Source organism: Dreissena polymorpha, chromosome 1 (assembly GCF_020536995.1).
Source record: "Dreissena polymorpha isolate Duluth1 chromosome 1, UMN_Dpol_1.0, whole genome shotgun sequence".
Taxonomy (NCBI): domain Eukaryota; kingdom Metazoa; phylum Mollusca; class Bivalvia; order Myida; family Dreissenidae; genus Dreissena; species Dreissena polymorpha.
The window spans coordinates 97,438,564-97,452,329 of record NC_068355.1 but is presented as its reverse complement, the minus strand read 5'-3'; the positions used below and the strand labels follow the sequence as shown (position 1 = coordinate 97,452,329).

General features: G+C 33.9%; 1 protein-coding gene across 1 annotated transcript in view; it reads left to right on the top strand.

Annotated features, from left to right (window-relative positions):
• The first annotated feature begins 8 nt into the window (after positions 1-8).
• LOC127841555 (nose resistant to fluoxetine protein 6-like) overlaps positions 9-13,766 on the top strand; it is a 370,059-nt gene continuing 356,301 nt past the window's right edge. Inside the window, exons 1-2 of the mRNA XM_052370468.1 lie at positions 9-37; positions 11,887-12,215. Coding sequence (XP_052226428.1) covers positions 11,912-12,215 — 304 coding nt within the window. The 5' untranslated portion in view covers positions 9-37; positions 11,887-11,911. The remainder of the gene's footprint in view (positions 38-11,886; positions 12,216-13,766) is intronic.

Sequence of the window (13,766 nt, the reverse complement as noted above, 5' to 3'; positions counted from 1 at the left end):
GACAACTCGTACACCGGCTGATACGAGCTGCAAGCGTGTATGTATTAAATACTTATTTTTTATTGCCATGATATTGGTAGTGACAACCATTTAGATGTACATTATTGAACAAGTAATTTATTTTTCTGTTTTGTAAAAAAAAGAAATATATAAACGGTTCGATTTTCATTATAACGATTGCAATATTATTTGGAACGTACATCATTAAATGTATGCACGTTGCGTAACTAGCATTCCTGTCCGTAGTATCGGCCCTCTTACTGCTTACGTAATTTCGGAAGTGAACAAATGCAAAAAACGCATGTGTTATCACTGTTATGAGTCAATCTATAGTTAAATGTGTATTCTTAGACAAAAAAACGAAAACTGCAATTTACATTTTAAATCGTCATTGTTTTAACAAAATACTGGCTGGACTTACCTACTGTAGTAATCTGTTACATGTACAATTGTCTAATAGTATCGGCCCTTCTGATTAGTTGCTAAGATGTGTTTCTATGCGCATGTGCTTGTTCTAAAGAACGATACTTAATGGAAAAATGAAAATCTTGCTCATGTCGTTATTAAAATATTTGTCCATGTTATTAAAAAATAAGCGACATATAAAACATGTGATAAAGCTCATAACTATTAATCCATATACAAACTAACATAATTGTGTGTTACATAATTAAATATCATAGTATCACCCTGTAATGAACATGACCTACTTTCCAATGAACATCAGGAATCATTAGAATAACCTTCATTATACTCATGGATAATCATCAAATAAATCACAACTTTTAAAAATAAAAAAAAACAATACAGCACTTCTTGAGTTTTTTTTGGTTCAAGTCACGATATTTTGAGTAGGGCCACAAATATGAGAATAAGGGATTACATGTTTACTTACAAATCTTAAATGTGAATTGTCTGAAAGGGACTTGTTAACCAAGGGTACTGTAATAACTAAGTTTTCGGACACTCTAATATAATTTTCGGACACCCACTTGTTTGGCCAAAATAATAAAAAATTATGAATCTTAATTTTTGGACATGCACGTTTTAGTCTATCATTAATGACTCAGAAAGTATTTTTTACTGCGTTATTTTAACAGGTGTTGGCACTGCATGTATTCCCTTATCTTGTGACACTTTGATCATAAGGTTTTATAAACGGATTTAGGTCATAAAACCTTGGAGACGCATGCCTGAGGGCAATGGACCATATCATTGGCGTATTTGGGTAAATTACCATGCATACCAGTAGATAACAATCGCTACAACCATCAGCATTTTAAATGATATATTCCTATAAAGGAAGCATTATCTTTATTTTTTTTAAATTTTGTTCTGTATCATTTCAGGCAAGAGTAAGCAAAGCTGTGAAGTAGTTTTTATTTTAAACATAGTAGAAACATGCTTGTGCATTGATTCATTGCTTTTGTTTCAAAATAGTTATAATTTTTGGACATTTAATTTTTGTATCTAAATTTTCGGACACCTTCCATAACATATCAAAATTTTTGGACATACAAAAAAAATGTTTAAGTGTCTGAAAACTTAGAAAGATTATGGGAGGTAAAATGACAATTTTACAAATACATGAAGCGGCTCTAAAAGTATGATTTGAATGTGTAGAAAGCAAACTGCATTTTAACCAAATATTAGAATATCATATATTTAGATGGTGAAAATATAATCTCATAATAAGCAATGTGAGGACACAAACAATGTCATTTCCGGTAGGATAACTTTTATTTATGATCCTTTACATGTGATTTGAATACACATGCAATAAATAACACACATTTTATGTTATGAATATGCTACTAACAAGTGACAAAAATCAACAACAACAATTGAAACCTTTTTGTATAATTTTAGTATTTAAAACATATTTTTCTTATTTTTTATCAAAGTCAGTATATTATATTTTAGAGTTTTCAATCACCTATATCGCCAATGGTGACTGAATATCTCAGCTAGTGATTTAAGTTAAAAATCTAAAAAGGAAAAGGGGGATTGTAAAAAAAAATCAAGGTTACTCCATACCAGGTCTTCACCTGGCTCCAAAATTTCTTTAGCCAAATTCGTCTTGCAATGGCAAAAATTCTTCTAATTTTCGCAATTTTTAAGTTTTAATGAAGAAAAAGTTGTACCCAAGTAGAATTTTCTATAGCCAAAAAGGTCAATTTGTAGCCATTTGCAAATTTGGCAAATGGCAGAGTAAGTCCTGCATACATGTAATAGTATTCCCAAGTTTAAAAGAGCTCGGTCAGCAGCTTGAGCATGCAAGACTCTGAAGAACTGCCAAGCGGAATGGTAATTGTCTGTAGGTGGATTGTGCTTTCACTTCATTGTCTGAAGAGGGTCAGATTGGGGAACTTCTTTGAGCTGCTTTGTTAATCAAGCAAGCATTGTCATCTTAAACCCGAACATCCTCTCCCGCTGACTTCCAGAACTTGAAAGGATCGCCAAGAGGAATTGTTTGTTCGTAGGTGGATAGTGGTTTCACTGCATCATCTGAGGAGCATTCAGTGCATACTGTCATCCCTCCCTGGACCTCCTCTCCCGCTGACTCCCAGATCTTGGAAGGATCGCCAAGCGGAATGGTAATTGTCTGAAGGTGGATAGTGGTTTCATTACATAGCCGGAAGAGGGACAGGAGCAGCAGAAGGGGGACAGAGTAGAGGACAGACAGGGTAGACCTTGGGGAGAGATTCAGGCCAGGATTTCGAGGGGGTGTCCCTATTGATGGGTATTTTGTGAGGTTTACAAATGTTAATCATTATTTTAATAAATTTTAATTGTTTTTCGCCTTTAAAATATATTATTTTGCGCTCTGCTTTTTGTCTTTGCCATGGCTTACAGAGGAGTCATTTATCTTACAATGTAATGTATAATCTTCAATACAGTAGGTTCTTGTGCACTGCAAACTGAGAGCAATCTGTTGCCTGTTGAAACCTAATCAGCCAATCTGGCCCAGTTTTATATTTGAACTCTATGACCAAAGGGTATGTTAAATCAAGTGAACTGAGTCAAACACATCTAATCATGCAGCCCTTATATTTTATGTGTTAAACTTTTGGCTCAAAGTTGAATGGAAATGATCACATTTCAGATTACATGTATGTTGTATTGTAATTATCATGATCACGTTTCAGAACAGTGACATCATTGTTCGTTTTATTATACATTATACCCCCACAAACGAAGTTTAGGGGGGTATATAGGCGTGAGCTTATTAAGCGTCCGCTCTCTAATTTATCCCCTGCCATAGGCAGAGGGATATTGTTTTGGCGTTGTCCGTCCTTCCGTCCGTCCGTCTGTCCGGAGCCATATCTTGGAAGTGCTTTGGCAGATTTCATTGAAACTTGGTAAGAGTATATATATATATGGATAAGGGGATGATGCATGCCAAATGGCATTGTGCACCATCTGTAAATAACAGAGTTATTGCCCTTTGTATCTTAAAAAAATGCTTTTTTGTGTGTCTGGAGCCATATCTTGGAAGTGCTTTGGTGGATTTCTTTGAAACTTGGAATGAGTATATATATGGTTAAGAGGATGATGCAAACCAAATGGCATTGTACACTATCTGTTAATAACGCAATTATGGCCCTTTGTATCTTGAAAAAATGCTTTTTTGAGTGTCAAATATAACACTTTTGTATCCAGAAGCATCTTGGGGGGGGGGGGATATCAATTCAATGAATTTGCTTGTTCAAGTTGTTTTCATCAGATCTTTACCAAACTTGGTCAGATGTTGTATCTAGATGATGTCTAGGTCAAGTTAGTATATGGGTCGTGGCGGGTCAAAAACTAGGTCACATGGTCACTTAGTGCGTTTTAAACATTAGCATGGTGTCCGCTCTCTAATTCAAGTAGTTTTCATCCTAGCTTCACCAAACTTGGTCAGAAGTTGTATCTTGTGATAAGATATAAGTGGTTATGAAATTAGTCTATGCACATGGTAAATTAGCAGAAAATAAATTTGGCTTCCCAAATACATGTATACGTATAAATATCAACCCGTTTTCAACCTGAAATCCATTATTGTATAAGCAGAAAAAAAATTTTGCTCCCCACATAAAAACATGCTCCAGTCTTGACATTTATGAATGCATCTAAAGGTTTTGCTTGCTTGCAGTTCTGATGACTTATGAATGAGCTGCATAAGCCTTAAGCTGGTGCCTCACCATGCTCTTAAATTTAACTGTGTGCTTAATAAGCAGTTTGCTTTCAAAACTAGGCCATCCTTAAAAATTTGTTTGTTTGGAAATTTGGTTGGGTAGCTAGGTAGGGATTTTATTTTTATATTTTTTTTTTTCTGACATTGAACTCCGACATATACAAAACTGTAAGATAATTATCAAATAAAGCTCCAAGTCTTCTGCCTCATGAAAGGAAATTGGTAAAGATTTTTCTGCACTGTCCGTATCACCGCACGTGTATTCGTAAGTCTATTATTTTGTATAAAGAACATCGAAACTATTATATAATCGACAAAAAATACTTTATCCGAAAACGAGAGTCAGAAAAATTGTACGCATTTTGCACATGAAATAAAATGTGCATATCGTTTGACTACAGAAAATGAAAACAAGTAACCTAGCAAATACGTAATTAATATACTATTTGGTTTACATATTACTTTACAATAGCATAGTTTGTGAGTAAAAAACAACAAAGTAATTATAACATTTTAATTTCAATCAAGAACAGAAAGGTGTAACATCTTCGACATGTAACTAATTATTTAATTATCATCCTTTAATTCAGATCGATAGACGGTACAAAGTTGTAAAGTGATCAGCTTAAAAATAATTTATTGAGTGTAACACTTCTTTTCATTTGCTTATTTTTTTATACGACTTTTGCCATCGGTCGTTATATTGTAGGCAGACGACAATATCAACTGTGTATTCCATTATCATTCTGCGCATGAATGACCCAATATTACCAGCTACCATATATGCTTCAAAACGTTCATGGAAACAAAGAGAAAAATAGTTATAAAAAAACAATCCGGATTAAAATGGCGGATGTTTTCAATGAAATTTAACTAGATTTTAGCAAATCTGCAAATTATATATTTCTTGAGCCAAATTCGCTATATTTTCGCAAATGGCGAACGACAGTGCAAGTCCTGTAATAGTAAGCATTTATTCCAATAATAACACATTCGCAATGCTCGCGCTGTCGTTCGCCATTTGCGAAAATATTGAGAATTTGGCTCAAGAAAAAAATCTAAAGTTCGAAAATGCGAAAATCTAGTAAAATTTCGTTGAAAACATCCGCCATTTTAATCCTGACTGGTTTTCTATATTTGTCTCTTTGTTTCAATGAAAGTGTTGGCAATTCAAACAGTTAACGAAACCCGGTCTATACCCAATTACTGAATTAGACATCGCTTGACCTTATTGTTATTGAAGTGCACACAATAGCTGGCCAATCAACATTGAGCTCGCTTACACATGACATGACGTTGTCAAATGAAACATGAGAATGGGTGGAGCTATCGGATAATTTTGGGTCATTCATGCGCAGATGTTGTATAATTTGAAAACACTTTCAATATCGCAGTCTGCCTTCAAAATAGCGGCCGGTCGTATAAAGAGATAAACAAATGAAAAAAAAACGTGACAATACCCCTCAATAAATATTTCTAAGCTGACCACTTTTTATCTTTCTACTGAATATTTACCGATCTGAATTAAAGAGTGATAATTAAATAATTAGTTATATGGCGATAATATAACACATCTCTGGAGATTGCCGAATTAAATTGAAAGGTGATTATTTATTAATTTGTTTTTTTACTCCCAAACTATCCTGAACGACAGCAGCGTGTTTTAATTAAAGGGATACAAGAAAACAGGAGCGGTTTAATTTTATTTAAAGTCTAATTAATTGCATATGCATATGTCAAATAAATAGGCAAATCAAATAAAAACTGGTACGCGTTTTGTTCATTGCTATTCTAGATATCCTTGAAAGAGCATTCAATTAAATGACACAAATAACCGGAAAGGAAAAAAAGAGGAAAGGAAAAATTATTTTAGCGGAAAGAATTTTCGGCGAGCAAAAAAAAATTGTTTTGGAAAGTAACACAAAAAAAATTCAGACGGGCCGATTTTAGTGGGTCGGTCGGGTTATGCAAAACAAAAGAATTTTTATGGATGGCCCTATGGACTGCAAATCATATCAATGAATGGATGTGTATGACACATGCATGTTATGATTGGCATCATTCATGTAAAAAACTTTTTATGTGGAAATTCATTCTATCACAAGTGTTCCTTTCTAAATAATGGTTACTAAAAATATTATTGGATTTATTCTGCCAACAATATTTTGGTAAATTGATTGGACATAAAGAAAAAAACTAATATTATAAATATCCAAAACAACATGTTTTGAGTTGAAAATTATGTAAACATATGTTCAGTTTGTGTTTTTATTAGCTTTTCTTGTTTTTTTCAATAAAAACTCTTATAGTTAAGAAAACACTTGATGGGCATGCATCCTGCTGCAGTTGAAAATTAAGATATTTTTGTGTGTATATTTGACGTAGAATCATTAGTTCTTGGTCAATCCATGACAACGTACACAAATGTTCCTTGAGGGCCCTCTAACAAGCGTGTACATGGTTCTGCTTCCCTGCACAATATTGCCGCCATAGCACAAAATAGAAATTTGTCTTAAAGCGGCCCATCCACACACAATATCATTGTCAATTTTATTGTCAATAATGAAGATTGACAATAAAATTGATAGTGAATCAGGGTTGTCATTATTAACCGATTGCCGATCGAATTCATTGGTTAAAATCACCAGAAAATCAGTTGTTTTTCCCGAATCTTTGAAATTTCGATCGGAAGTTTTGATCACGCAAACCGCCAAAAAATGATGAGGAATAACCGTAGTATTGTAGAGCGACGCCCAGTCATTCAGTCAGTCCATTAACTCCGCCTAAGAGCTACTGTTTTCAATGAATTTCTCAGGAGTGGCCAATATTGATTTTTCCAGCTGTCAATCAAATTGTTCTTGGTAAGCACGTCAACCAATCAGCGCTCATGCACCCGAATACACGCCGACCCCACGTGAAACTGTATCAAATAGCTGTACATTTCAAAGATTATTACTGACCGTATCTCAACAAATGTAGCACTGTAGAGTAATACAAGACCTAAATCAACAAACCGTCAAGGTTGCATGAATAAGCCTCTCATGGTGGATATAAAAAGACACAGTTGTTTTGGTTTTGACTTGTATTAAAAAACAGAATTAATTTTATTAATAAAAGTTAAAAGCACCTGTTAAAGTCATTAAACATATTTATTCAATGTGACAACAGTTTTCATTTAAAATATATAGAAATGATTTAGAAAAATGAAGATGACAGTTTTTATGTAATTAGATATTATGCATATGATGTTGATCCCAAATTATTATATTCAGTAGAAATGTAGGTTTGTGTCTTTAAAAATAGAAGAGAGCAATGTTGTATGTAAAAAAAGAGTCCATCTCTAGTTAAACTAGCATATACATCAGATTCATTTTAATTGTGAATTGTGGGGAAGGCCTGTAAGGGTCTGGTAGCTCGCCATATTTTAATAATTGGACTTCAATATTTTAGGATCTCGAAAGTTACTGAATGTATCTTATTAATTAGAATATTTTGTGGACTTGTTACTTAGCAAAATAAAATGTCAATGAACATTTGATCGGACTTGTGTATTAATTGTCATCCCAGTGGACTATGTTACATTAGGCTTGAACTGAAATTTTACTTGAATGTTAATTGGTTGCATACTGATCAAGCTGCTAGGGTTTGCAATTGTGGCCAGTGGGGTTAAGTTTAGTGTGACTTAAAATACAAAACAATTCCTGCTCAGTACATTCTGCTTGGATGGATATATTTTAAGCTCGACTATTATATATAAAATATAAATAGTGAAGCTATCCAACTCGCCCTGCGTCGGCGTTAGCATTCCTGTTAGCGTGCAAATGTTAAAGTTTGCGTACCACCCCAAATATTTTCAATGTCCCTTGACATATTGCTTTCATATTTTGCATACTTCTTTACCAACATGACCCCAACCTATAAACAAGAGCAGACAACTGTATCAAGCATTTTGTAAGAATTAAGAATTATGGCCCTTTTTCACTTAGAATATGCATATTATTGATAAATCTATGTTAAAGTTTGCGTACCACCTCAAATATTTTCAATGTCCCTTGACATATTGCTTTCATATTTTGCATACTTCTTTACCAACATGACCCCAACCTATAAACAAGAGCAGACAACTGTATCAAGCATTTTGTAAGAATTATGGCCCTTTTTATGTCCCTGACTATAGTAGTGGGGGACATATTGTTTTTGCCCTGTCTGTTGGTTGGTCTGTTGGTCGGTCTGTTGGTTGGTTGGTTTGCACCAACTTTAACATTTTGCAATAACTTTTGCTATATTGAATATAGCAACTTGATATTTTGCATGCATGTATATCTCATGGAGCTGCACATTTTGAGTGGTGAAAGGTCAAGGTCATCCTTCAAGGTCAGAGGTCAAATATATGTGGCCCAAATCGCTTATTTTATGAATACTTTTGCAATATTGAAGACAGCAACTTGATATTTGGCATGCATGTGTATCTCATGGAGCTGCACATTTTGAGTGATGAAAGGTCAAGATCATCCTTCACAAGGTCAAGGTCATTCTTCAAGGTCAAACGTCATATAGGGGGACATTGTGTTTCACAAACACATCTTGTTTGTTTTTAATTTCAATAAGCATATAGCCGATTTTACAGTATATTCAGCCACTATTCAGAGTTAATTTACTTTTTATACTGAATGAAAACATTTTCAAGAAAACTTAGACATTTAATTAAACATTTCATGTCTTTACAACAAATAAGGCAAAGTAATTGACATACATGTATCAGGTACTTCCTTAGTAGCATGACCATTCTAGGATGGCACCCTAGCAACTCAGTAATTGGTTAATATCTTCCAATCAATCTGTTATGTCATCATTTTTCTAAAAAAAACAGTTTATGTTTGATTTATTTATTTTAATAAATCAATAAATTAATATTGTTTTAGACTAAAAAAGACAAACATACTGATTTAAAGTGAATATTTTGAAAATTATTGGAATTGTATTTTACATGTGTAGCAAATTAAGCAAAATCTTTACCGAAGTGTTCTTTTCCAAACTACCGGTATATATACTATTAAAGGGGCCTTTTCACAGATTTTGGCATATATTGAAGTTTGTCATTAAATGCTTTATATTGATAAATGTAAAGATTGGATCTAAAAAGCTCAAGTAAAAAATCAAGAATAAAATTATAAAAAGAAAAAAAAGGAAACCATCAGGGCTCGAACCACTGACCCCTTGAGTCCTGGAATAAAAATCTACCCACTTAGACCACTCGGCCATTCTAGCTCATGTAATAAGGCATGTATTTTATACTTTATGTAAGCAATCCTCGTAGTTTCACAAAATAAAACGACAACAGAACTCTCAAAATTATTCAATCATTTCGGTTTAGAGCATGGTAAATATATCATAATTTCCAAAATAAGTGGGTGTTGGAAGTTAACAGAATTTATAAAACTACTGAAAAGTTTGTGTTTTTATGTCTCCCACTATAGTAGTGGGGAACATATTGTTTTTGCCCTGTCTGTTGGTTGGTTGTTTGGTCTGTTGGTTGGTCTGTTTGCGCCAACTTTAAGATTTTGCAATAACTTTTGCTATATTGAATTTAGCATCTTGATATTTGGCATGCATGTGTATCTCATGGAGCTGCACATTTTGAGTGGTGAAAGGTCAAGGTCATCCTTCAAGGTCATAGGTCAAATATATGTGGCCAAAATCGCTCATTTTATGAATACTTTTGCAAAATTAAAGATAGCAACTTGATATTTGGCATGCATGTGTATCTCATGGAACTGCACATTTTGAGTGGTGAAAGGTCAAGGTCATCCTTCAAGGTCAGAGGTCAAATATATGTGGCCCAAATCGCTTATTTTATGAATACTTATGCAATATTGAAAATAGCAACTTGATATTTGGCATGCATGTGTATCTCATGGAGCTACACATTTTGAGTGGTGAAAGGTCAAGGTCATCCTTCAAGGTCAGAGGTCAAATATATGTGGCCCAAATGCCAAATCGCTTTTTTTATGAATACTTTTGCAATATTGAAGATAGCAACTTGATATTTGACATGCATGTGTATCTCATGGAGCTGCACATTGTGAGGCGTGAAAAGTCAAGGTCAAGGTCATCGTTCAAGGTCAAATATATGGGTTTAAATTGCTCATTTAATGTCACTTCTGCAATATTTAAGCTAGCAATTTTATATTTGAAATGCATGTGTATCTCATGGAGCTGCACATTTTGAGTGGTGAAGCGTCAAGGTCTAGGTCATCCTTCAAGGTCAAACGTCATATAGGGGGACATTGTGTTTCACAAACACATCTTGTTTTATTCAATATTTTATTAGCTTAATGTGAGGGGTCTTTTTTAAGCAATTTTATTAAGAGTTTTGGACCAAAATCAATGGTAATATTACTTTTAAATCATTTACTTATTGGTATTCAACAAGAAAATGGTAAAATATTTGCGGAAAACATAAGAATTTCTACAAAAACTTGTCTGGTTAAATTTTCCGAATGGTTACAGAAATTATCGATCGTTGGTTTCTGAAAAAGAGCATGTCACGGGTTCCAAAAAACAAAATGACCGCACCCAAACATGTTAATGTTACTGACTATAACTGGTTGAAATGTATTATTTTGCTTCTCATTCATAAAAATGACAATTTCAAGGCCAATACACTTGCAATATGAAGGCTATTCTGTCTATAACGTCTATTAATATATCTATACACTCTGCAATTTCCAAAACCGCTCGGACAATGTTGACAGAAACAAAATTTAATCAAAATTATTATGTTTTCTGCAAATATTCTACCACCATAAAAAAATCATAAAAAGCAATAGCCAAAATGTCATATATCGGAACATTTACAAGCAAAGTTCAGCAAACGTGAGTTTGGCTTCAGGCAACTAATGATAACTGTGTTGTGGTTCAAACACTGCCCAAAGTCAGTTTGCTCGGATATCATCACAGTAAATTCAAATGGAATATATTGTGACACAGGAAATAAAAACCAGCATTTTGTATCTCTTAAAATCAACGTGACCATACCACAGAGCGTTGACATTTTGGCTTTTGCAATAAGGAACACTGATTTTTTATGGGTTAACTTTATTTTACGAAATATTTTACAAAATATTCATTGATTTTGAGTATATATGTTGCTTTAATGTATATGTAACCATTTTAAATATTTATAAATAAAACTATTAAGTTAATATTTTGTTCTTGTTAATTTAAAAGCAAAAAGTAGTACGAAGTTTAGGTAATATGAATACAACTGTAGGTGCAAATCTGTGGCAAATTCATGTTAGTTATTTCATTATCAAAGAAATGGTTTGCTCACATTATGCATGGCTTGAACTTTTCTTATGGGTCCATGTTAGGTCGAGTCATAGGGTTTTGACACTATTTATTCATAAGATTACCATAAATGTCTGATATAGTGAAAATGGTAATCAGAGACTTAGTCATAACAACTAATAAATGCTGAAATAATAGTCAAAAGAAACTCAAGTGTTTAATAAATTGTTAATTAGCACAAGTTAGTGGGTTAATATAATATATAAGCAGTTAATTTCGTTAATAAGAACAACTTTTATTATGTTGCAGAAATGTCATATTGCAGTTTAACTGTATATAAGCATTACTCCCAGAATGGTGGCAACGCTAATAGTCTGAACTTTCACTCTAGGCTACTACAGTTGTGCTTATACTTTCAGAAAGAAGGAACTGGTGATTGTTGAGATGTTGCTGAAAGGTGTGTTGATGTTGTTGCTGGTAGTCTCATCATCAGAAGGGACGGGAACATACTGGAAAGCCATCAACCATGTATCCAACCTAAGGAAGATCAATCTGGAGAAGGAAATGTCGTTTTCTGCACTTGAAATGTTGAATGAGAGCTTCAACTTCAAGGCCTATTTAGAGAAATTTATTGTACAAAGTTTTACAGACTCTGCAGAAAGTCTACCTGTCTCTCGGATTTGTCTACAGCATCTGAACGCAACACTGCGTGCAGTAACGGTGTACCAGGAGAGATGGGCATTGAGCAGTAAGTAGGGCTTTGCAAATCATGACAAATTTTATTAATAAAAATCTTGGAAAACTAAAATCTTGTCACCCACAGCGTTGACAGTTTTGACCCCAGCGGCATGATTTGAACATACTTGATGGAGGACTGCATGCTGGGTGGGTACAGGCCTGAAATGCATTTATTGTTTGTGTGACACGCATGGGACACTATGTTTATGATCTACATGTAACTTCAGCCAGAATACACTATTTTCACTTCTTATTACAAACACAAACTATGCTTTGGAATCTGAGAGATAACTTAGTTGACTATCTTGGTACTCTTTTTGTTATGGGTCATCTGAAATTTAATCAACCTTCAATCAAATTTTACTTAATTTGAAGGTCATTTAATAAGATGTAAAAGGATTGAAAATTGCTAGCTGAATATGATAACTGTACTTGCAATATGAAGTCTTTTCATTAATGAGGCTTACTCTATTAGATATAGTTGGAATGAGCTAAAATCTTCAAATAAAGTGTGGCTTTCAACAATTCATTATATGCAGCTTTACCTTTTTTTATGCCCCCCTTCGAAGAAGAGGGGGTATATTGCCTTGCTCATGTCGGTCTGTCGGTCGGTCTGTCCGTCCACCAGGTGGTTGTCAGACGATAACTCAAGAACGCTTGTGCCTAGGATCATGAAACTTCATAGGTACATTGATCATGACTAGCAGATGACCCCTATTGATTTTGAGGTCACTAGGTCAAAGGTCAAGGTCACGGTGACTCGAAATAGTAAAATGTTTTTTGAATGATAATTTTAGAATGCATACGCGGCCAACAGGGCACACTCTGAACAATATTACTGAAGCAACTGGTCTGTAATCCTACATCTATAATTACCAGTCCAATGAAACATCATCCTTTTAGTAAAATACAGTGGATCAGTAAAATTATTATCAGAATATGAGATTTTTTGTATATTTTGTATATTAAATATTGTGTTTATGTTTAATTTTGTTGATTAATATAAATATATGCAGGACAGGGGAGGTAATACACTACAGGGGAAACAAATGCAATAAGTTTAAATTTATTGTTACAGATTTGCCTCCCTTGTAATATATTTAAAAATTACCAAATGTAAGGCTAACTGCATTTTTGTAATGCATACTACTACTACTACTACTACTACTACTACTACTACTACTACTTCTACTACTACTACTACTGCTACTACTGCTGCTGCTGCTGCTGCTTCTGCTGCTGCTGCTACTACTACTACTACTACTTCTACTACTACTACTACTACTACTACTACTACTACTACTACTACTACTACTACTACTACTACTACTACTACTACTACTACTACTACTACTACTACTACTACTTCTACTGCTACTCCTACTACTACTACTACTACTACTACTACTACTACTACTACTACTCTACTACTACTACTACTACTACTACTACTACTACTACTACTACTACTACTACTACTACTACTACTACTACTACTACTATTTCTTTTGCTACCACCACCTACTACTACTACTACTCTTTTACTACTAATACTACTGCT